Here is a 25,138-nt window from a genome sequence, read left to right as displayed (position 1 = left end):
TATTCCCCCTCATCTGTGATTCTAAGGTGGGCACATCGGTGCAGACTGATTACTCTGTGATGTTCTGATTCATTCTGCAATTTAGCCTCGGTTATCTTGTTTACCATTGGAATAATAACCAATATCCCAGGTTCTGTGTAGCAGCTCAAAAATGCTTCTAATATTTTAATTATTCAAGTTTATCCCACTTTGGTTTGAACCAACCTAACACACAGCTGGATAAAAAATCACATGAAATATCTTTCCTTCAAAAGAAAGAAAGAGAACCGAAATATTTAAACTGAAATATTTGCTTTTTTCACAACTTTGATACAGACTATGAGATCTGTGATAATACCAAATAATAATAATGAGAGAGTAAAGCCCGTCTTTAGAAAATACAAAGCTTATTTCAGATGATACTGTCGGTCACATAGGTTGAGTAATTGTTTTGAGACCAGTAGGGGGATATAAATGAAGACAAACCAAAGCAGTCCACGAGAGATAATGGATAAATAAATACAGGATCAATGGGCGAGTTAAGGCAGGTTAAAGTGTTTGTTAAAGGCTCTATCGGTCCCTGTGGACTGAGGCTTGCGGAGTTGAATAATGTATGTCCGCTCCCGAAGTAATGAAGTGGAAGTGATAGGGAGGAATACGGCTGGCCTCCCAGGGCTCAACGCAAACTGTACACACTCTTAAGAGCTTCCTGTAGCCTAAACCTGTCTCGCTCTCTGCCTGTGTCTGTCCGTGTCTACCTCTTAGACTCTCTCTCTCTCTCTCTCACACACACACACACACACACACACACACACACACACACACACACTGCACATTGGCTAAGAGGGTTAGCTTGTCTCTGTTCCTCTGTCTTACATCATTGATGAGGAAGGCCAGGGCATTTATAGTATCCCACTCAGAGTTCAGCAGCTCCAGATCTTCCATGAGGCTCTTATTAGACAGGAGCAGAGAAGCAGCACGCAGCGATAGCATGGCTGCTACTCAGTGGTCAGACAGGTTACTTGGTGTTGGCAGCCTTGTTTGTGGATCAGATCGAGCCTGGCTTGCACTTGTACTTGGTTGGTGCCATCGTGCTTAACAAGAGGCAGCCTCTGTAGACAGTGTCTTGTGGTGGAAAAGAAAGGGCTATTTTCTTTCCTCATGATCCATTTATTGCTTATCCTCTTTTGTCCTCTTCTTCCTCCCTGAACATTCCTGCTTTTTTCTCAAAGAGCAGTAGCATGAACGTGAGGTGGAAACGTTACCTCATTTTACCCTGGTTTTCATTGGTCTTGCTGGTTTAACACTGTGAGACAAAGAAGTCTAACAGGAAAATTTATTTTATTTTTATTATGTTTTACTTAACCTTACAGTATCTCAAGTTTTCCTTTTTTAAAAGTGGTTCAGATAAAACATATCATATGATACAAACAGTATGTAAAGCAGCAGTGGCCTTCTGTCAGGGCAAGCAAGGCAGCAGCGTTTGCCCAGTAAAATCTAACACACACACACACACATGCACACACACACACACACACACACACACATGCACACACACACTGCTCGTGTGAATTCTTTCATTGTGTTTTGTAGTTACTTTTACTCAATGATTTTTTTCCTTAGCACTTGCCATTGTTAGCTAATTGTAAATAAGCCAAGGAGTGCAGCAAGGTGAAGAAAAAAAATAAAAGACATGCAGTGCAAAATCATTAAAAAGGTTTGTTTAAGTTATTATCTCTGCTTGCCTTTCTGTAAAAGTCACTGATGTAAAGAAACATTCAATTTTTCTGTCAAACTTGTGAAAAAGGCGTTAAAATAAACAGCCTAACATTCAATGAGTTGTTTTTTTTCCCCTTAAATGTTAGCCTATTAACTAAAACAATTAAGCTGGTAAACTTAGCCTAACAAAAACACTAGAATCTATAAAATGGGGAAACAGCTAACCTTGCTCTGTCCACAGCCCAGTGGTAAAAATGTGCCTACAAGTACATTTCTAACTAGCTACTTAGCATGTTTATGTAGCAAATTGTTCATGTGGTCACTTACTCTCATTGTTTGGCCATGCAAGCATGACTGATGTACACTATAAAGACTCATATACACCATTTTCATGTAACTTGGAGCTGATTAAAATAATTCGATTGGTTGCTAAAATTATTGTGCATTAACTGTTGATAACACAAAAAGGTAATTACACCAGGGCAATATTCTCTCTTCAGATTCTGCCAAATATGGCAAAACGGATTAAACAGCACTTCACAGTCCAAACAGATACCGCGAAAGCAACCCGAGTGTTTCTGAAGGCAAGTCAGTCACCTGATACCAAACTTACAGAGCAGCTTTTCAGTTATTAAATACAAAACGGAAGGCAGAGAGCTCCACAAACAACAAATAGTCTGACAGAGCATCTCATGGGAGGAAACACAGTTTGTTGTGACGACCATGAGTTCTAGCGTTTAGGCATTCATTGGCTGCAAAGGATCCATGTATTAAAAATATGGAAACTCAATAGATTTATACTTAAAATGTCTACATTTCTGTCACATCTTTGATTTTTGGTAAAAATCCTTGATTATAAAAAGTGTGTGTGTACTTGCAGGATGTACTTAAAGGATATGATGAAATTATGTAGCTGCAGGTGGCAACTGGCACATTTTTGCATGTAATGTCTACACCATGTAACTTCGTTATTGTCATTTCATTGAAGTAAAAGAAACACAAAAACCGTTGGGATCAGTAATTTGTTTGTGATGCAGAAATTCACATAAACAAAGAGGGAAAAAATATATATATTAGAATAATATTTTGAGATAAACACAGAAAATTAATGATGAAAATTGGTGTGGCATTTACATGCATTTTCATGACCCTGCAAACTAATTATTTTAGTTTTCACTGTGGTGTAAAAAAATGGATTAGAGGGATTCTGATTTCATTCTGGGACCTTCAGCACCAACCACTGAGAGCTAAAACCAAGTCGAAGGCTCAAAAAGCATCTACATGTTAAACAGCGATTAAAATTGCATAGATTTCATACTTTAAGGTGGAAAATGTTCAAATGGGACGCGCTGTGATTGAAAGAAGTTGTGATTGTAGTTGTTTGGCCCTCCACTGCAAACACTTTGTGCTGTACTTAGCCCTCCTCCTCTCACATTAACATGCTTCTATCATTAACCCCCACGCCCCACCTACTGCATAATAGCTAGAGCTGCATGCAGGAGGGAGGAAATAAGAATGTTTCCTTTCTTTTTTTTTTTCCTGCGGAGCATCTTGAATGAATGATTGATGTGAGGGGAACGAGATCAGAAAGATATAATCACGGTCTAACGAACGCAGAGCCTTAAGAAATGTATACCGCAGGAATGCCATGAATTTATAAACAGACCATATATTAATATATAAGTAGCTGTTTGAAATAACAGAATCTGTTGTGTCTATCTATCTATGTGCAGGCTATGCTTTATAATCATTATTTGTGGAATACTCTGGTACAAAGCTTTGAAAGTTTAATTCAGGCTCTGCAGAGTCTCTTCATTCAAATAAACGTACAAGTTATTTCCTCGTGTACCATCCCAAACAAACATTAAACACACCCGTGTTCATTGTCAGCGGATAAACAAATTGCCATTTTCCTTGAGTGACGTATGTTTTGTGTGAAGACGTGCAACGCCAGAGCAGGGAGATAACTTCATTTCCGAGCTTTGAGCACAGATGAGGGCGAGACAGTTAGTCCGTGTTCAGTATATGAGCACCTTTCATGGGACAAATGGAATGTCAATCAAGAGCCGGTACACAGATGCTTTCTCCCTTGTGGGGACTGAGATGCTTTCTGGTGATGCGGCTCTGTTGTTCCAGCCTTACTCTGGGTGCACTGGGAATATTTTGTCCTTTTACCCCTCCACATCCCCTCGCTCCATTTCAGATCCCCTGACTATTAACGATTTCTTTAGCTCTCCAAGTTTGCCTCCTCGGGCTTTTCCTCTTCTCCACATCCATTTTTTCATGTTGGATTTTTGCACGGAAAGTTTTTGTTTTTTTAAAACCTCTCATTTCTCCCGGTGTTAGAGACTGTGGGAAAAGAGACAAAAAAGGTGAAAAACCTGAGATCGGCACTAAAGATGTTGACATCCAGAAAATATGTTCATATACAACCAATATGCACAACAAATATGTTTTAAAGGGAATCCAATTTCTTCTTCTTCTTAGATTTAGGCTGACATTTCTTGCAATCTGTATCTGAATCTGTGACCCTCTTGTTGCAACATTTTTCACCCTGATTTACTAAGATATAATTTTCAGCATGCATAGAACAAATCTTCAAAGTAGCTCCAAGCAAACCATAAAGCTGCATGTGTACGTCCACAAGGAAGTAAAAATGAGACATAACTTTGTATGAAAAGCTGCTTCTGTTATTGTTGCTATGAACTCTAGACCCAGTTTAAGCAAGGTGATATACTGAATCATTTTTTTTAGAGAATGTCAATCTCCTAGCTTGAAAATGTCGCTATAAATTTTCAGTCTGGCTAAAAGCAGTTAATGTGGGTAGAAGTAAAAATCTGTATTTAAAAAGTGGACATAAGTTTTGTGTCTGAAAACCAATGCAGTTGCTTTTACGTTGTACTCTTTCTGATGGCCAGAAGGGGGCAACACCTGTCACCACAAAATTCATCTATGTGAAAGTGACACCTAGCTATCTTGTTATGTAGCCTTCACAAACACTTTCCTGACCAGTTTGTGGACTCGTTCAATGCTAATTTGTACATCACAGTGAAAATCTTGGGCGTTCATGTGATGATAAATGGATTAGCACAGTTGTCTAACACACCAGAGATCCCTGGTTCAAGAATGGGAGGGGACACAAATCCCTGGAAAGGTTGTGTAAAGATTACCCTCTTATATAGGACTATGTGAGGAGGGTAGAGTGATATTTTTTCAGGCTGGTATTGATACTATTATTTGGTGATTTTAAAATTGAGTGTTCCGATATGTCAGCAAATATATTTATATTTTGTTGATGATGTTGCTGATGATCCTATATAATCACCATTATATTTTTCTTTTCTTTCAGACACACAAAACATAAACCTAATAAACCCTAATATTTGTTATGTGCAGTTATCCATTTACTCACTTACCCCGACTCGGTTCAGGTCAGCTGGTTGTTGTGATTAAAGCGTTCCAAATACGTGTTGCTAACAGGGAAGTTGAAGAGGTCATCTGGTGGCCGGAATATTCAACATCATCATTACTAACATGGCTGAAGGGTGTTTCTTCCATCTCTTCTTTACGTTTTTAATTTATCGGCTGATACAAATGCAGATACCAGTGGATTGGCAAATGTCCAATAATATCTGCTTGCCTATAAATTAGTCAGGTTCTGCAATTTTTAAAATAAAAATGTATTTATCAATTACATAAGAAGATGTTATATGTGTGATGTCTGTAAAGTCCTAGAGTTGCAGAGATGGTTATACTGGTTGCATTTATTAAAGGTAGATTCAACATCAAATGTCTACCTGTCTCATATCACTGCATGATCATTTCCAACATTTTCTTTTATAGAAACAAAAGAAGAAAACAGAAAACAAAGTCACCACTCTTTCTGCCCCTAGTCCTATCCTAATAATTTGCATACAGTCCCTAATATCTGTCCTTCTTTTCTTTCTTATACATCACAAAACTTCTGTTCTGCCGGTGTGCCACAAATGTGTACCCACATATTTTGGTACAATAAGCCTCTCTGTTATCCTCGCAGCCCTTTCACACCTGCCCTTTTCCTCCTCCCATATGATGAAAACCTTAAAGTGGGTTGAGAGAAAGAGAGAGGAAGGGGAAAAACGTTTCCACTTCGTCGGGGCAGCTTAAGAGTTTGTTATTAAAAACATGACAACCCATTCAGCCACTAAAGGTGCTTACTCAAGGGAATGCATGGAATGTTTATTCTTTGATTAATTTGCTTGGAGGAGACCTGAAATTCCCCCACTCATGAATATGTGGGTGACAGCGAGATTTCTCCGTGGTGACAAGTTATCTAAACAACAGGGCAAAACGATTATGCTAATATCAGGTTGTAGTCATCAATCATCGCGTGTCAATGTGGTGTCAACGCATCACGTTCCCGATCCCACCCCCTCTGGCCATGTGTGCCAGTGTAAATGCGTGCGTGGACGTGTGCAGCTGTGCGCCTGTGTTTATTGAGAGAGGAGAATTGATCACAACTCTCTTTACGCCTGGGGACTCTCGGGAGCATCGCTGCGCAGAGCTGTTCTCTTGGATAAGAGGCGAAAGGAAACTGGGAGGGAATTAATTAGGAGTGAGTTTCTTCATCTTGATATGAACACCGAGTAACACACACACACACACACATACTCGCGCGGAGTCCAGGCTGACGTCAGACAGACGCGCCTTAAAAACCAAAGAGCGCATCACGGAGAGATGCGTGGTTTGATCACACACACAAACTGGCGTTGGATTGTAAGAGAGCAGGGACACTTTAAAGAGCAGGAGCAGTCTAGTGGATGAGGTGGAAACTGCGGGTGAAGCCGAGAAGTTACTTTGAAAGTCCGTCAGCGCTTGTGCGTAAAATGAAAGCGCTGCGTAAATGTCCGCGTGTCCACTTTTGGACGAGATGGTAGATGAAATTCTCATTTTAAAAAAAGCTGGAAAGTTGACCGGAAAGTATCTCTGAACTAGTGTCAGGGCAAAATAATTTAAAATAATTTTTTAAAATCTGCGTTTGGTACGGATGCTGCTGGAAGTCGCTCCACATCTGCACTCCACTTATTTCCTCTTTGGTCACATTTGAACCATGGCTTACTCTCAGCTGGGATACTCCTACTCCACCACGCCACAGGTACGGGTAGTATTTTGTTTTGTCTTTGATGTTATTGACGAGGACCTGAGCTAAATAAGGAGGATAAATCGATTTTAACTGGTCAAAAAATAGTCCATCAACAACTCCACTATGGAGAAAATGTGACAAAATCAGCACGTCGGTGCTGTTTTAAATCAGCTTTTGCTTTGCTTTTGAGAAAATAACTGAGATTAAACATTTGCTCATTTGTGAAAGTAAGGAGACATTTAAGCGCCAGTGTACGTAACAGAGTTTCTATACACACCAGATTCCCTTTCCTTTATGGATATCTTTGAGTTCGTTTCATACATTTTTCCTTAGTTTCTGATGACTTCAGGCTCCCTGGCCGGTTGCTTGGAGCCGGGAACCCCCCCGTCCCACCCGGTGCTGCGCTCACCGGGCCACCAGCTCACCCCAGGAGCAGGCATCGGCGTCTACAGCGGCCCTTATCCAAAGAGCCAGAGCTATTACAACACCTGCGCTACGGACGCCGCTCTCTATTCCAGAGTGAGTGTCACACTTCACTTCTAACTCTTTAATTCTCGGCTTTCAAAGTGTTCACTTCCGGATTTTTTTTCTTATTCGTTTTGCCCTTACGGTAAAAACGTGTAAAGATTGTCTCTTGTGCAGGAACATTTCTGAAAACACATAAATAAATAAAAGTTTTAACCTTGATTAGGCATTCATTTTTTCAATATTTTCAGGGGCCACTAGATCACAAAGAAGGAGCTGCATCTGTGCATGTGGGGACATCTCAGACTCCTGCCTATTATCCTTATGAATACACATTTGGACAATATCCTTATGACAGATATGGGTAAGTGAACAAGAATGCTTTCATGCTTAAATTAAAACATATTTTAACATGATAACTGTAAAATATCGGTGTCAGCATTACTTCAGAATGATGGGAAAAAAACAGTCTGTAGCAGGTTTATGGAGTCAGTGTTATACTATAATAAGATTTATTATATTTATAGTGTTTTATTGTAATTTACTCAAATTTAATTGTAATTTATAATACCACATTCTTACAAATATCGAGTTTTCTTTTCCTCTGTTTTTCACTTACTTTTGGTATGAGCTAACTGTTTATTTGATTCTCATCATCTGGCTCAGTTATTCCTGCTCAGACGGCGCTTCGCGTCGTAAAAACGCCACCCGAGAGACCACCAGCACCCTGAAGGCTTGGCTGCAGGAGCACCAGAAGAACCCCTACCCCACTAAAGGGGAGAAAATAATGCTTGCCATCATCACCAGAATGACGCTTACGCAAGTGGGTTCTTGTAAAATATTTGATGTTTATCGGGAAATTTTTTGGTTCTGTTGCATGATAATGTGTCTGATTTTCACCTTTTCCTAATTCCATACAAATAGTACATTTTTCCACATTTCGACTTTCCTTCTCCTCCTTTTCTAACTTTACGTTCGCTTCTGATTTCTCCTTCTTTCCCTCAGGTGTCTACGTGGTTTGCAAATGCACGCAGGAGATTGAAAAAGGAGAACAAGGTGACGTGGTCACCACGGGCTTGTAAAAGCTCAGATGACCGAGGCTGTGAAGATGACAGTGATGAAGCTGAGAAGCCACTTAAAAGTGACAAGGAGCTTCCTGGTATGCAAGTCCTAAATCAGTCTGCCAGCAAAGTTTGCTTTGTTTCATGGTTTCCCAAGCTTTGACTGTTATGCACAGACTCTTTACTGTCGGTGTCATTTGTTTTTTCTCAGAGCAACAGTGCGCAGACCTGCAGAGTGATCTTGAGGACTTCGATCTGCTGGAGTCTGATGCTTCTGACTGTGATCCGAAGCCACAGTTTCTACCTGAGGACAATGAAGTGAACCCAAACACAGAGCTACCCCACGTGCATCTCGCACACAACCCAGATACACTGCACAGAAAAGAGAGACTGTCCCCTGACTGCCCCAAACTCACACCGGTCCAGCACCAAAGCAGCTCCTTCTATCTTAATGCAGACCTTCGAAGCACAGACGCCAAACCCAAAATCTGGTCCATCGCTCACACTGCTGTGTCTTTGGATGCCAGCTTGCAGTCCGAGTACCCGCCGTGTATGCTGTCATCAACCGGTACTTCCTCGTCACCCGGGTATCCGACCAACATGGCACTCACCAAGACAGAAAGGCAACAGGAATCTCCAGTCGCCACACTCAGAGAATGGGTGGATGGCGTTTTCCACGGCCCTCCTTTCCAACAGCCCAAACCGGCTGAGGTGTGGAAAGGCCTAAACGAAGCTACGATAGAGAGCAGAACACCTGGACAGTCCTTTGAAATTGGACGGTCTGCTTCAGCTTTGTAGTCCATCAACAAGCCATCGTTGGGAGAGACTGACTTAAACTCGACTTAAAGTGAAAGTCGATATTTTGACTGTGTGACTTGATCAGCTGACCGTTCACTAAGAGCCACTCCCTGTTTGCCTGTTGAAGTTTCCATTTTGTTTTAAGGCAGGACCGCCAGTTCTAGTTCAACAACTGTTTTTGCGGGCTTGAAGACAGTGGGTAAAAATGTCATGCTTAGAGTAAAATCTTAGTATCTTTATCAGCTCACAATCCAGATTGAGCCATGCTAACAAGCTTAAGTGAAAGCAGTGTCATCCCCCGTTGCACTGTTTTTCCTCGTTCAGAGAATGGTTTAAAAAAGACATTCCTTTTACTAAAGGCCCATGCACACTGCTTCAGGAAATCCAAAGCCCGGCAGACCCGCTCTGCATAGTCACAGTTGCTAAGATATGATTGGAAAATAGTTTATTTTATTGAAGGAATTTAGTGAAGTCAGTTATCGGTGTATGATCCTAATGTGGCAATTTGATATCCTCAATGCTCTCCTACAAGTTACAGACTGTTGCAAACTACATCAACGATCAACTGTCACTGCACACTTCTCTGCTCCAAGGCTGTATGATGCACACACATGAAAAAATACAGTGTTGTACACTTGCACTATAGCCTGCACATGCACTGAGTCACAGAAATAAAAGGCGTGTTCCTTAGCATGGCAAAGTTCTCCGACTGTGCCCTTACATTAGCTGCCCGCTGTCTGGAACCAATAGTAGAATCACGTTAGCTGATATAAATCCAGTTCAGGGGAAAGGGAATATACCTCGGCAGTTTTGGATGCGTGTGTGTGTGTGTGTGTGCCACAGACAGGGTATTTGTGTGTGTTTTGAAGGAAAGAAAGGGGGAATGTGAGTGGTATTCAGCCGTGACTAATGGAAACACACAGAGGAGGGTGCTGCTAAATTGTTAAATCGATGCCACTTCCACCTCGGCTCCAGATATAGCTGCAATCAGCGATGCGTCTCTTTTCATTAGGCGGCTTTTGACTTTGTCAACCTGGGACTGCAAGAAAATCCACCACAAGCAAAATGCTTCATAAAAGCTCTTAAGTAATTTTAACTAAGTGTCACGTCTTTATCCCCTCTAGTGATTTCTTTTTCATGCAGGCAATAAATAGAAAAGATTGCTATAATAAACAGAAATCAGGCAGTTATCATTAGCCTAAATAACTTTTTTTTTTTCAAGAAAAAATGCGTTTTCATCAACTTTAATTATTAAAGGAACCTCCACAAATTTCACAAATAAAGCACAACAAGAAACAGTGAAGAGCTGTTGTCTTTTTCCTTCACCCCCCCAACAATATTTCTGCTCATCCTGTTTTCGATTTAGGAGCAGTGATAAAGTATTTATCAGAACAGAGGAGGGATCTTCCTGGGCTTTGTATGGAATTAACCATTTCAAATTAAATAATTCAGGATGAATTCAACCGAGAATTTCATTCTGTTTCTGCTTCATAAATAAGTAAGATCTAAGATGATAAATAATGACATCTGACTTTTTATTTCTGGAAAGTTTTCTTTCTCCCGCTTGCTGGCGACTGGGATCTTATTTTGGTAGGCTGCAGATATATCTTTCATATTTTTTCTCAAATTTTTACATTTTTCAATCCAAATTTAATGAACCAGAACAGGTACAATTTTGTTTCTGGCTTAAAAACAATCTTGAGGCAGATTTGACTTCAAAAGAAGAAGTACTAGTGTTGTGAAGGACGCGGAATGACAGCCAGATAAGAGGTTGGCTTTGTGCTAAGTGGGGAAAGAGATATAAGGGTATACTTGCTCTCACCCTTAGCTGTTTGAGAAAAAACGTTTTTCCTCTGGTAGAGAGAACGGGGAGTACGGGGAGAGGAGTATGCATTTTATCAAGTTGTGTCAACGTGACTTAGCTTTGGTTAGGAAAAGGTCCAGCTTCCCTTTATATGTTAATTGGGAATTGTTTTTAATACAGTGTTTGTGCCTGTGTTTTCATTATATAATTTCATGAATAATAACATACTTATTGTAAAATTCAGACAAGCAACAACACATTTATTGTCAACTAAGGGTCAGCAGCATGAAGCTGTGACCACAGTACTGACATGTACACTTAAAACTGACATGGCTAAAGGTTGCTTACTTACACATTCAATCACTGTGCAACGTTAGCACTCAGTGGAAATTTACGGCCACCAGAAACTGAGCGCATTACTCATTTCCTATTGTGGTCTAAAATAACTGCTGAGAAAATGATTAATCAATTTTGCTGATAAACACTCCACTGTACTCACTAGCTGTTTGCAAGTCTGCCTCACTACAATTTGCTCATTTTTTTCTTTGTTACTCAAAGTAGAACCAAAATAGTAGGTTAGAGCTATAATCTTAAAAAACAAAATCAAAGAGCTGGAAAACATTTCAAATAGTCCAACTCTTGGAAAGTGAACAATCTGTTGGTTATAATTCTCTGTTGATTGCATTAGCATAACCTTAGTACAAAAAAAAAAAAAAAAAGACTTGAAGCCATCATACTTTGGTTTCTAGACTGCCTTTTTTAAGCCTTTGGTAATTTTGGTGTTACAATCCAGTTTATTTCTTTTTCTAATTGTTTGGGGTTTTTTTTCTTTTAATTTAAATACATTTTCACCCACATTTGAACGATAGAGTAGCTCTGGAGAGCTATTAGCTAACATTAGCTTGGTTAGCAAGGTACTACGGTAATTCAGTGCTAGCATATTGGACGGCAGTCTGATTTTGGCTAGCAGAAAACAGCTTTCAAACTAAATGAGGAACTGGAGAGACTGAACAACAAACATAGTGTGTCTTACGATGACTAAATGCTGAAGAAAAAACAACTGTCACTCAGATGCAGTTACAACTGATAAGATACAACTTTAAGCATAAAACAGGTTAGAGCAGGGGTGTCATACTCCAGTCCTCAAGGGCCAACATCCTGCTTGTTTTTGCCCTACCAGCTGCTGAATACGTAGATCAGGTGTGCTTTGCCAATAAGAAGCTACAAGGGCAGTACAGTGGACCTCAAGGCCTGGAGTTCGACACCTGTGGGTTAGAGGACTGAACTGTGAAAATTCATCCCCCATACAATGGCCAGAAAGAACAAATTAGCTATTAGAAAAAGAATTAGCTATAGAGAACAAACTGTTTTTTGTACATGTAAGCAAAGTTTTAATGTGGTATATCTGAACATTTTAAAAAAGGAGTCTATGAGGACTGACTACAGACACCATAAAACACTGATGTGTCTTCCAAGTTAGGAAAATGAAGCCAATGCAGAAGTGCCTTAAATCTGCATTCTCTCTGATAGCAATGGTCCTACAGAATCTATGGGAAAAAAGCTTTCAGCCTTGATCTCGGTAAACACTTTCCTGCGGAGCTTATGGGCTCACTCTTTTTTGGTCAGATTTAATAAAAATAAAAATTAAAAATTAACATTCTGCAAATGGTAAATGGAATGGTACTTACCACCATATAGCACTCACCACTTATAGCACCTTTCTACTCAGCTGAACAGTCAGGCTTTCTAGGGCAACTCTCATTCACACAGTGACAAACAAACTCATGCGGTGCTTTTATATATTCCAAAGCACTTTCTAACATTTACTCCCGAAAAATGCATCAGGATCCAAACTAGAGGATTCAGGGATTCAGTCAACGACCTTCTGAATAGCGGACAAACAGCTCTGTTGATGTGTTCCAGATTGAGTTCCAAGTGCCAAGTAAATATTTTCATCTGGAACATTCAATGATATGGGATTTCCAGTTTGGAAAGTTGGAGCAGCAACTTAAAGTTTACATTCCTAAACGGAGGCAGCAGATGCAAACAGTAGTAAAACTGTTGAACCTTTAATCTGTTGTGGATCTGTGACTTGTGCCACAGGCAGAGCATTGACTTGGCTCTATCCATGGATGTGCTGCAGCAGTCTTTTTAATCCCCACCCTCAAAAACATATTATTGTCTTTGCTAGTGATGCTTGAATTGGTCTACCTTGCTAAGAAGTAAAAAAGGTTTTTGTGCCCTCTGTGACACACTAACTCAGGAATGATGTCACTCCCGAGTCACCCGAGTAACAATCAGACAACATCTTACTCATACTATGTTTTTAAAAAATGGAGAATTATTTGTGATATGAAACTGGAACTTCTTTGGCTAACAACTTGTCAATGAGGGAACGGCTTCACAGTCAGAAAAAGAGAAAAAAGAAAAAAACGCACTTTTTGAGGTTCCAAAAGGAAAGCAAGTTAGCTACATCAGCAAGGTAGTTACATCAGCAAGGTAGCTACATCAATCTTTTATGCTGTCTATTGGACTAATTAAATTTTTTAAGCCAGCCTCAAGTGCCTGTCCAAGGAACTGCAGTTATTTACACTTCCATGTTAGCTTCATTTAAATAAAAAAGAGGAAAACAACTTCACTTATAGAATATGAACAAACAATACATGTTAATGAAATTTGGGCAAAACATTTGCAGCTAACATGTATTGTTGTTAGCTAAAGCTAACTAAAGGTTCTCAATGAATGTTGACATTGATGACATTGACATTTTAAAAATCTCAGCTTGAACTTCAATAAGTTTGCTGTTAACCAGTGCTCATTTTGTTGACCAATAATTTTAAGTCACAGTTTTCATCAACAACCTTTTTTTCCTGATAAAAGCAATTTTATAACTAACTAAAAACTAAGGTACAAGGGCAAAAACTATGACTTAAAGATGTTGAAACTTGCAACAGCGATTAAAAATTAAATGAAGATATTCTGGAGAAATGAGATCCAATGAGAACCAATTAAGTTGTGTAGAGAGGTGGGACTAGTTTGTAAGTGATCCAGTCAGAAGGGGATAACGGGATCACTTTTTTGCGAAACGGTACAACCAGATCCCTGTTTTGTAACCCATGTGGCGCAACTCTCACCAGCAAAACCACATAAATCAGCTTTAGATTTAATCTTCTTTAATTTTATGGTAATGAAAAGAATTTAAACACCTAAATTATTACAAAAATGAAACATTTTAGTCAGAAGAATGACTGAAGATGAAGACTTCTTTTAATGGTTAAAGTATCAAATCAGACCAAAATTCTTTTCAAATAAATGCTTTTGGGGAGGATATCGTGTGTAAACTTAACACTGAGTGAAATCCCAGTCAAAAATGTTAAAACTAGAAATGCAGCTAAAGTTTTGAGCATGAATCTTTTCCTCGTGACATTTCTCTTGTATCCCTTTTTTAACAGCCTGTTTTTTTCACGTTTCTCTTTTAACTGCTCCAGCTATGTCGTGTCTCCTCTTACCTCCTTCCCGAACTTATTCCCCCATTCTCCATATTCCCTCCTCCGTCTTCTCCCTCCCTCTGTCCCTCCACTTGTCTCACCTCTCCTCTGTCTGCTGTCGACACAGTCGAACGACTCAACAGCCAGTCTGACACGCAGGCCTGCTCCCTGGGCCATATAATGTGATTAAGACTCAGTGTGTTGCTGCACAGGTCGGGGAATGTTAGACTCTCTGTTTACCTGTCTGTCTCACAGCACCGGGAGTTTCTGGGCTCTTTGTGTCTCGAGGGATAGTTGACACAGAGACATGTGCGAAGGGCTTTTTTTGTGACCTTGGAAAGTAAGCTGCAAATGTTTTGCCCGAATTTCATCAACATGTATTGTTTGCTCAGATTCTATTTCTTTTCTTCTTCCCTTCACAATCAGACCCTTTTTTCACAATCACTTTTATTTTTAAAATTTCAGGTGGAATGTCTGCACAGGAAGTATTGACAACTTTAAATTACTCCTCTCTGCACCTCTTGTCTGACACCTATTTCCTTTCAACACTATGTCTCTGGTGCGCACTCAAACACACACACGCAGGCATAGATATACACACACTTCTAAGTCGCTTGTGTCTTGTCACACACACTTTGGTTTTCCGGGGCTATCAAAGTGCTGAGTGCAAACTCTCTCCTCCAAAAACTGTCACATGTCGCCAGAGGTGTCTCGCTCCCTGCGGTAACCCTTTGAGCTCCTGGCACAAGAACAAGTCATTATTTCCATGGTAAAGGTCAGACGCTCTGTCACCTGACTCTAAAGTGGAGCTGAGTGGAGTCGCCCCGAGACAATGACCAAAGGTCAGTTTTCTGTTTTGACTCTCATACAGTAGGTGTAGATTTGAGGAGGACAGGCTGCTCCCAGATCTGCCTCTGAGCCCCTTTTGGTCACACTGGCTTCCAGACATGGAGGCTCAGATAATTGGCTGCAGGGAGCTCCTTAATGAGCCGCGGGGTCTGTAATGTGACACATCTTCAAGGAGAAATATTTTAATAGGGCAATTACAGCGATGAGGAGGATGTTTTGTGTGGAGTGAGTGATTGTTGTGGAAGGACGCCGTGCTAAGGAATTTTGTGGCATTTAACTCCATTATCTACTGTGAGGCTCGGTGGTGGGGACATTTTCAGTGTGATTACAGTCTCATTTGAGCTTATCTTTGTCTGCATGGTCTGACCCGACACTGTAGGTCATAATATGCTTAAGGGTTATATTTCCAATTACGATCTAATATTATGGAGAAGGAAAATAGGTAAGTAGATGTAGCGTTCAATCCCGCGCTGATTTGACAGTTGGAAACAGCACCTATGAATGAGCTAGTCTGCAAATTGGTTAAATCCACCTTTGCAATCTGGAGTTCCTTGATATATATATGTATGATGCTGAAGAATATTACATTATGCTGGAGCAGCGCATTTAAAGGCGCTGAATAATGAAGCAGTGCAGTCAAACCCAGGACTAAAACACTGTGCGATTCACACGCTCAGTTTCATCTGAAGATTTTGCCCCCGGCAATGCCTCCAACCCATCCAACCACCGCCTCTGAACCACTCAGACTTACCAACCGCAAGACCAACCAGTCAGCTCTCTGACACTGACCCGGCTCGCCTGCCTCATTTTAACAGTGCACCTCTCTCCCCTTCAATCATCCACTGTGGTCTTGACTATAGATGAGGTTAACTACAGCGTAAGCCTCACTTCCAGGAGTCACCAGGGCCAATTATATGAGCCTGACAACTCTTCCCAACCTGAGCTCCATGGTGTGGAAAATGCAGTTCCACTGCCTGCATCACTGGGGACAGAACAGGCTAGTGCTGTCTGGAGCCCGAGCCAAGCGCAGGCCAATTTGGCATGCAGAGGTCTATGGAGAATAAGCCTGATGAAATATATATATGATCTTCTTCAAACATGTATTGTTCCGCGCTGCTGTGTCCTATCAGACTGCCCCTCCACCCCCACCCAACAGTATCCTGGCAGAGCAAGACCTTCCAGCGCGGATCGTCGGGAGCCGACGGAGGAATGTTAAGGTCCTTTCAGCGCTCTTCATTGTAAACAACTGACAAAAGTCCTCTATTTATCATCTCTTTCATGTACTAAAGAAATAATCATAACTTTAAAGCAGATAACACTTTGGTGCACTACTTGTATTTTCATTGATTTTAATTACAAGTTTGCGTCACCTTTCAATGCATTATATTAGAAAAAAATTTACTTTGCTGTGTCCACAGAAGAAAACGTAAAACTTGTCTTATTTCCTGAAAGAAAGCCCTTCAGTCTTTGTCTCCAGCCTCAGAATAAACACATATGCAGGACTCTGCTGACCTCTGGCTGTCACAGGGTGGAACTGCATCCTATTAACCAAACGTACAGCAGCATCGGGGAATCTACAGTAAGAGCAGCAACTTATTCAGAGCTTCGCCTTCAAATCTACAAGAGCAATAATTAGAAACTGCCTGTACACATTTGACTGTCTACAAAACTTTGTGTAGTGCAGTCTTTGTCTTTATTCCAGGACGCTTAATTACAAAGAATGAACTCTCAGACAAGATATAATTTATTGAGCAATATGGCGATTTACACAGAGAAGCAAAGAGGAAATGTTTCAGTGATGATGCTTCTGCTTGAACTGCAGTCCACAGTAGCCGCACGTTCCCACTTTTGTGTCTTTATCCTGAAGACAAAAACAAGAGCATTTACAGTTTGGGAACATTACATCAAATGATCTTAGATCTAGATCTTAGATGATCTTTTTACAGATTATATGTGCAGTCAGGCTATAATCTCTCCTACTGTTCTACTCCAACCTACTGTTAGCCAAATGAAATCATAGAATTCACTGAGTTTATCCATTTTAACAATGATGCCACACTGTTGGTAAAAAGTGGGGACATTGCAGAACATACAAATGATTTATAAAGCAAAAAAAAAAAAAAAAGAAGATCTTCATATTTTTCAAACCCTATTTAACACACTACTGTACACATTCGAGAAGTGAAGAGAGCAGCTGTTCTAGTTTTGAAATCCTTGCTTGAAACAAGATTTCAGCTCAAGAGCCCTACTTTGTTTTTTTTCCCCCTCAATCCATGCGGCATGTTAGTGGGGTTAGGTTAACTGGTGATTTTAAATTGACCATAGGTGTGTGTGTGTGTGTGAGCACTAATGGTTGTCAGCCTCTTTGTGTGACCCCTGCAACCTGTTCAGGGCGTACCCGCCGCTCTACTTGTAGCAGCTGGGATAGGATTCAGCCCCCCCAACCAGGAAATGGGTAAGTGTAAGAAAGACTCAGAAAGCGATGCTGCTAGAATACATGTACACTTTGTCCTGCTTACAAGTCTGGATAGCATCGGTAGCTTATTTTTGTTTCCAGAGACGGAGCCATCTTCACTATTAGTTTATGGCCTCGTCCTGTGCCTACAGAAATGGCCAATCAGGTAAAAGCCATTGTGAGATAATGGTTTCTGGTTCTTTTAGAATTACGCAACTTTCAAGTCTTTTGTTTGGCCTTTTTCAACTTTGTTCCCAAAAAAAAAAGAAAGAAAGAAAGAAAAAACATGAAAAATGAAATTGATCAATTTTATTTTCAGATAAAATCATATTTTTCCCAGGTTTGTATACAATCATGAATCAAATATTAAACCAAATATTAAACTGAATTTCATTTACATTTTATACAGCGTCCCAACATTTTGGGAAACGGGGTTTGACAGTCTTTTGGAGTCATCACTCAACCTCAGTGCTAAATAAACTTCATCGTTCCATCTGTCTATTTTCTTTTTCTTATCTAGTTCAGGGTTTTGGTTGGGCTGGAGGCTGTCTTAGCTGTCTGAGGGTGAGAGGCGGCACAGGGGCATCAGGCAAACTCTACACAGAAAGGAGGATTCAGAGCTAGGAGCTTCTTGCTGTGAGGCGATGGTGCCAACCATCATGCTGCCAGCTTCATCAGTGCAACAGCACCTTTGTGTTTTCTGAGATCCCTCACTGCACAAAGCTGCTAGGTTTAGGAGATTCATGCCATCTGATGCCTATCCCAGCAATATGAATACCAAGCACTTGAGTTTTATCTTAATGGTGTCTGCAGGGTCTTACCAAGTTGATATAGACTTTGGGGTGTCCCAGCGCTCCTCCGCCCCCATCGCAAGATACCACTCTGGCTTCGATGTCAGACACTGGCTCCTCTGCCACCAGGTTGATGGCAAAGTTCTTATTCACCTTTAAACAACAATACAAAGCAATTGTGTAAGTACTTTCCAAAACTCGGCGAGGAAGTCGCTAAGTGTGGTATGGGGACTGATGTGCATGTTTTTATTGTTGTTGTTATTGTTGTTGTTGTTGTTTAAGTATTTTCCAAGTGCTACTTAAAACAGCTTTTCCAAACATCGTAGTTTTATTTTGGATGCTTACATTAATTTACTTTGCACACAGAAACAATTATTTTGCAAAAAACAAAAACTGGCATTGACCTCTGTCTTCAGTGGGATTCAAATCAGGGCTTTGTGCAGGCCAGTCAATAACATTCACTTTGGTATTTTGGGGGCAGTTCTTCACCAGGAGCAACATATGTTCTGACTCGTTGTCATGTTGGAAGACAAAGCGACGACCCACATCTGACCAAAGGACGTGCTTCCAGTAAGCATTAATCTTTCTCCAGGCTGTCTTTAGCATACTTCAGTCTGGTTTAAAGTTGTATCTTCTGAAAAACTGAAGTTTTTTCTTGGTCTGCAACCTCACAGTATATTCAGGATCCTAGTGCTTGTCTTCTTTGAGACTACACTTCTCAATTCTTGATTTGGTTAAGTTATTCACACAGTTTTGGCCTTGGATCTGAAAGACCTAGGCCCTAAACCCAGTTAGCAGGGGTTACACTAAGCTTAGCCAATAAATACATAAATGAACAAATTTTTAAGTGCTTATTTCTTACCTCTTTCTGTTTGCCAACAAATCTGGCTTTCCTGTAATCATGCTCATCATACACCTAGGAGAAAAACACAAGTTACACGCAGCAGTTTACAGGCATCCTGTTATTTTGTTTATCTGTGATTTAACATTGTGGTCCTAATATGAGAACTGTTTTAAGAGCGGAACTAAATGAAACATTTAGATTTATTGCATATTGTGTATGCAATATAATCAGTGACCAGCATTCAAATATCAAACATCTTATAAGCAGAGTAATTTGGAGCTACAGCTATGGAGCTGCAGGCGTCAGTAACACTATGCTAAGGTTAGCTAACGTTGCTCCATCGGGTAAAATAACAGTAACAGACAGATAGTTTTCAGCTCACCTGTCCGGTGTGAGTGATGGGCTCGCCGGTAGTGGAAACATCTACACTATAACGGTGAGCAGGTACAGCAGAAAGCTTCAAAGGCGAAACAAGCAGCTTAACATTTTTACTGAAGGACAGAACTCTGCCCACTGTGGCCGCCATGTTTACAACAACTTGCTTTCCCAGACTGCCTCGCAAAGGACGCTTATACCGAATTTAATTTCGCCCCGAGTTTGGCTTTTCAGGCTCAAAGAACCTTTACCGGCAAGCGTCAGCAAGGTGCATTTATTTATTTTGACATATATTATAAAATGTAAAATAATTCAAATTTAAAAAGACGGAATCCGAGACTGTTAGTATGGAGGAGGGGATGTGTTCTCCCACAAAACTAGCGAGAGGAAACTGCCTGAAAGGCAAAAATAAGGGCTTCACTATCCTCCTATACACCGGAAGCTGTTGTATGTACTTGAAGCAAGAAAGCAGTGTGGTTCTTGTTGTGGCGATTAACACGTACTTACAGGGGCATTAATGAATTCATGAATTCAACTTTCTAGTGATTTCTGAAAGGTTTGTTTGTGTTGTTTGACTTTGTAATGTTTTCCGCGCAAGACTGTGTGAATGCTTATTTGGTCTAGTGCTAGCAGGTCAGCTCTGACATGCTCGTCTCCTTGGCCGTTACGTAGCTCTGCTGTGTGGACACCGGGTGGTAATTTTTACATGTACAGAGATTTTTTGTACAAGGAAGGTAGTAGCCTTTAAATATATCATTTTTAAAGGCCCATGGAAGACTTTATTAAATTGGTGTGTAGCTGGTTAATGTTTCACGTACTAGGCCTCATGAGTAGTGCTTATTCTGCAATATGTTGCTGACTGTATTTTAAAAAACATGTTAATATGATTACCTTTGTTAGCCCAGGCTAGTTTGTTCATCTCGAATAGTATTAAAACGTTATTTAAGGCGGTGTATTGTGCTTTTTGTTATTTCCTCTCATTTATGTCGTGTTGCAATGGGTGATGCTTGTGTTATAAAGGCCGAGGTTTTAAGTAAAGAAGTCGGCATATGTGCAAGAATTTACTCTGACCAAAAAACTCAAATTTGATACTTTTTTTTCTACTCTAAACATTGTATGATGTCAGTTAGGACAGGTATTCCAAATGTGGTCATGTCAGGCACGCAGCTCCGCCTCCTGTCAAAACTTTAGGTTTGTGAGGGGCAGCCAATTAGAAGAGTGCGGGCTCAAAGGGAGGGGCGAGGGAGCCAAAACAGGATGTTTTAGACAGATGAGAAACTAAGAACCCCAGGATAGGTCCGTATGAATTAATGTTTTGTGATTTTGTGTGACAGTTTGATTCCCAATGAAATGTCACCTTCCTAGACTAAGATGACCTCTCTGGATGCCCTGTTTCACCTGACCAAAAGATTTTAATGCACTTATTTTAAACAGCTGGTGAATCCACCCAATTAAGAACGTGGAGCTTCAGTAACTGTCACACTTTCAATAGTTTTTGCTTGATGAATGGCTAATACTTGCCTAGTGAAAAACTTAACTAATCTTTTCAGCTCTGCATCACAACATGAGGAACTAAAAAATATCCATTTTGGAATTCTCTTTGCAGCTTTTCCGCCATGGCCCCCCTCCTGCTGAAGCATCTGGCTACCTCCTTAGCTAGGCAAGTGGCCCAGATGAGCCAGTGGCGTCTGACCTTCTCCTCACCGGCAGCCTTTGTTCACAGATCTCTCTTTACGCTCACCGGCGGTTCTCATGCATTTCTCCCATCATCGGCCAGCATCAGCTCCATCCAGCTCCCTTCTTTTGGCTTCCCGGCTCGGCGTGAAACCTCTCTGTTGGGACAGTGTCGGCATGTTCCCTGCGTTCAGCCCTCTGCGGGAATGAAAACCAAAACTGCCCTGAAGAGGCGCTGCAAGGACTGCTTCTTTGTTATAAGGAGGGGACGATTGTTTGTGTTCTGCAAGACAAATCCAAGACACAAGCAGAGGCAGGGCTGAAGTGTTGTACGAGCGTGGGGGTGACTGCACCCAAGGTGTGGATATTTACGAAAACTGTGCTGAAGTAATAAATTGTTTGGCTGAAAAATACTTTGAAGTCTTCTCACCTCTCTACAGTTCCTCTCCTAACAACAAAAAAGACACATTTTTTACGCATACTGAGCAAAACTCTTGAGCCGCCCTTTGTTTCTGCATGTTTTGATTCTAAAGCCAGGTGGGGTTTTTGGGGGGTTGTTTGTTTTGTTTGGTTTTTTTTGTCATGTAAAAAGAAAATGTGATCTTGAGCGATAGTTATCAGACTTTCTGAAGGTCTTTCAAAAGTTTTTCTTTAGACAGTGGCCTCGTTTTTCACTTATTTTCAGTCCAGTTCTTGTACCTGACCATTTTTAGGTGAATTATTATTTTATTTGTTTAAACACTTAACACCGACCTATCAATCATTCAACCATTAAAAACGCACAAGTGTTGCTTCTATAGCAGACAACTTAGCAAAGAAACTGTAAACTGTGTCTTTAGGCACTTTGTTACTAGCAGCCCGTCTCAAAAGACATAATTCTCACTTCTTTAGGGTACGTGACTCAACTAAAGAAATGAGAAGTAATTATGTCTGAACTTGACTCAACTCATCTTGAGTCTATTAAAAAATGCCAACGATAACAAAGTTTTATAGGAGCAGAAAAGTATTTTTGCATCAACAAGGTCTGAAGCAGCGTGGGCTCATCCTGATGGATGAATAGAACGAAACGTAGCCAACATCCAAAGAAGAGCTTTAAATGTCCTTCAAGAACCCTGGAGAAATATTCCTAATGACTAAATAAAGGCAAGAAAGACAAGAAAGCTGACCTAAAAGAGTTCAGGCTCTGTTGAAGAATAAACATGGTCATGCCAAGTATTGATTTTAAAGCTTGTGAGAATTGAACAATGTTATTGCCTTATATACTGTATTTACATTTATTTTTGAACCTATTTCCTGTTTTTTCCAAAGAAAATATAAATCAATGAGGGTTTGCTCAAAACATTTGCACAGTACTATAGATAGATACATACATACATACTCAATGGCCACTTTATTAGGTAGAGTGATTCAGCTGTAGATGGTGTCGGATTATGATATTATTTTATGCCATGTTAGACCCCTAATTAAAGATTGTGAATTATTATGTAGTTTTAGTTTGCATTATTCTCCTGAATTAGAAGAAGGTGATAACTATTACATTTGGTAAACTGATTTGCATTACATTAGACTGCTGATTTATTGTGAATGAATGATATTGTTTTATGATGCATTATACTGCTGAGTTATAAGAAATACTGTTCACAGAAAGCCATCACCTTATTTGTCTGATTAGAAGAGAACAGAGCATACTGCCCCATCTCAGCAGGAGCAGATAAACAGGGAGCCAAGGTCGTAGCGTGTGAGAAAGAATGTGAATGTTTAGGCTTTTATGATTAGGTGGGGGCCACTAGAGGCTATAAGAGTTTGATCAAGGCTCCACCATTTTGAGATCTGATGCTGTCTGCTGTATGGTGTCCATCTCCCACGCGTGTGTTCATTAAATCATTGTTTGACTTGACCCGGCCGGACCAGTGTTGTTATTTTGGGTTTTCCTCTTGTATCCATCCCCAATATTTGAATCCGTAACAATGGTCAGAAAATCACATAGCGGCAAGTAGCGATGTAGAGATTGTCAAGATGACCTGGTTGTTGGTCCCAGGCGGGTATTTCAGAAACTGCGGTCCACTAGCAATTTCCCTTAAGTCTGACCTTGAACTAGATGGGCTACAGCAGCAAAGGCCCACATCAAGTGCCATTCCTCATCTAAGAACAGAAAACAGAGACTACAGTTCACATCGAATCATGAAAATGAGACAACAGAAGATTGTGTTGAAATGTTGCCAAGTCTGGTTAGTCTCCATTTCTGCTGCAACATTTGGATAGTGGGGTCAGAATTCAACATAAACAAAATAAAACCATGGCTCCATCCTGGTTCTAGCTGGCAGTGACGGTGTAAGATATGTTTTCTTGGACTCTTAAGTATAAATACCACAACCCACCCAGGGCAGTACATTATGTAAAATCATTAAAAATACAAACAAAAAGGAAAAAAAAAACAGGAAGATTTGTGCACTAGGTTTTTCTATGCTCTTTAAAATCAGGACCCAAATGAACTGACCAAAACTTCCACCACCGTCTTCTTTTAAAAAATCTCTAAAACAAAAACACAAAATGAACACTGCACAGCATAGACCTACTGATAACATGGTTTATTTTTATGAATACAATTTAAAATCATCATTTATTTTTTAAATGCAATAGAATTAACCAGTTAACACCTACAGGGGCATTGAAAACCCATTTATGGTTACACTTACTGACATTTAGCACCCCCCCAAAAGAAAAATACAAATGTTTCAAAGGACTAAAATCCGTTACACACATCCCAGCCTTTACACATAAAATATAAAACAGTGCAAACCGACAAACTGCAAGTGATCAAAATCTCTGCCAAACAATGCTGGTTATTCAGCTGTGAGGGCTCTCCAGAGGTCGGAGCGCTGTGTGTGAGCAACATGTAGATATTTCATGTATTTGTTTGGACAAATATGCAACATTAATAATTTTATTTTTATGGCGGCCAATAACAGGAAGAAGATGGGGACTTTGATTTTCGATCAAAACTGTTTGTCATGTTTTTAAATGGAAAAGTATTTTTTTTTTCAAATCTGTCAGTATGCAAATGTTCATGCCTTTTTTTCTTGCATTTTGAACAATCCTGGAAGATTATGACCAATCTACTGCAATGTCGCTCCTCTTATGACCTTTATGGTTGCTTCCAGCAGCATAACACACCATGTTACAAAGCTCAAATCATGTCAAACTGGTTTCTAGAACAGTGAGTTCAATGTACTCAAACAGCTTCCACAGTCACCAGATCTCAACCAACAGAGCACCTTTGGTGGAACTGAAGTTTCTAACAACATCAGGCTGAGTTCCATCATTCTTCCACAAGAGGGAGCCAAAGTGTGAATCATGGATGGTCGCTTTTCAAACTCCCTGTCACTTTTAAAACCAGTCACATTCAAAACTTTGGGCAAATTCTCAGCCACTGTATGCTTACTAAAGGCCAGAAAAAGGGCCATGCAGAGAAACGCTCTGACTGACTGCAATACTCAGTCCCAAGTGCCGAAGAAACCAAACTGGTTGAAAGATGTTTGGCAACAAACACTGAGTGTACGCTGGCTTTGCTCGAATAAACTAAAGGTTAATATTTGCTGATGGAGGATCAGGGATTCGGAAAACGTGTGTACATGCACGTATATTATTTGAACACTTCTAATTTCTCAAAAGCACGGCAGGAAGGTTTGATCCAGTGTTTGGAACCAATGGCTT

At 40.3% G+C, this 25,138-nt stretch overlaps 3 protein-coding genes across 3 annotated transcripts; 2 read left to right on the top strand and 1 right to left on the bottom strand.

The window, feature by feature from the left end:
• The first annotated feature begins 6,432 nt into the window (after positions 1-6,432).
• On the top strand, positions 6,433-10,425 carry irx4b (iroquois homeobox 4b). The gene is made up of 6 exons (XM_087835003.1): positions 6,433-6,832; positions 7,154-7,339; positions 7,537-7,649; positions 7,952-8,108; positions 8,291-8,444; positions 8,558-10,425. The coding sequence occupies exons 1-6, from the start codon at positions 6,788-6,790 to the stop codon at positions 9,142-9,144; spliced, it is 1,242 nt and encodes a 413-aa protein (XP_087691129.1). The 5' UTR covers positions 6,433-6,787; the 3' UTR covers positions 9,145-10,425.
• A 6,588-nt stretch (positions 10,426-17,013) lies between these two features.
• Positions 17,014-19,943, bottom strand: ndufs6 (NADH:ubiquinone oxidoreductase subunit S6). The gene is made up of 4 exons (XM_006806653.3): positions 19,758-19,943; positions 19,394-19,447; positions 18,562-18,684; positions 17,014-17,146 (listed from the first exon to the last, which is right to left on the bottom strand). Exons 1-4 carry the CDS (start codon positions 19,899-19,901, stop codon positions 17,078-17,080), a joined length of 390 nt encoding a protein of 129 aa, XP_006806716.1. The 5' UTR covers positions 19,902-19,943; the 3' UTR covers positions 17,014-17,077.
• Positions 19,944-20,166: 223 nt separating this feature from the next.
• Positions 20,167-22,650, top strand: mrpl36 (mitochondrial ribosomal protein L36). Its single transcript, XM_087835258.1, has 2 exons — positions 20,167-20,306; positions 21,357-22,650. Exon 2 carries the CDS (start codon positions 21,367-21,369, stop codon positions 21,745-21,747), a length of 381 nt encoding a protein of 126 aa, XP_087691384.1. The 5' UTR covers positions 20,167-20,306; positions 21,357-21,366; the 3' UTR covers positions 21,748-22,650.
• Positions 22,651-25,138: the final 2,488 nt, after the last annotated feature.

Source organism: Neolamprologus brichardi, chromosome 22, assembly GCF_056152115.1.
Source record: "Neolamprologus brichardi isolate AB-2024 chromosome 22, ASM5615211v1, whole genome shotgun sequence".
In the NCBI taxonomy this organism is placed as follows: Eukaryota; Metazoa; Chordata; class Actinopteri; order Cichliformes; family Cichlidae; genus Neolamprologus; species Neolamprologus brichardi.
Note: the sequence above shows the minus strand (reverse complement) of the source record. Positions and strands in the feature narration are given on the sequence as shown.

Excerpts from the sequence above, each read along its gene's own strand:
- irx4b (XM_087835003.1), top strand. The coding sequence starts at position 6,788 with ATGGCTTACTCTCAGCTGGGATACTCCTACTCCACCACGCCACAG. Across the intron at positions 7,340-7,536 it reads ACGCCGCTCTCTATTCCAGA|GGGCCACTAGATCACAAAGA; the intron begins GTGAGTGTCACA and ends CAATATTTTCAG. Across the intron at positions 7,650-7,951 it reads TATCCTTATGACAGATATGG|TTATTCCTGCTCAGACGGCG; the intron begins GTAAGTGAACAA and ends CATCTGGCTCAG.
- ndufs6 (XM_006806653.3), bottom strand. The coding sequence starts at position 19,901 with ATGGCGGCCACAGTGGGCAGAGTTCTGTCCTTCAGTAAAAATGTTAAG. Across the intron at positions 19,448-19,757 it reads CCATCACTCACACCGGACAG|GTGTATGATGAGCATGATTA; the intron begins GTGAGCTGAAAA and ends TTTTTCTCCTAG. Across the intron at positions 18,685-19,393 it reads TTGTTGGCAAACAGAAAGAG|GTGAATAAGAACTTTGCCAT; the intron begins GTAAGAAATAAG and ends TGTTGTTTAAAG.
- mrpl36 (XM_087835258.1), top strand. The coding sequence starts at position 21,367 with ATGGCCCCCCTCCTGCTGAAGCATCTGGCTACCTCCTTAGCTAGGCAA.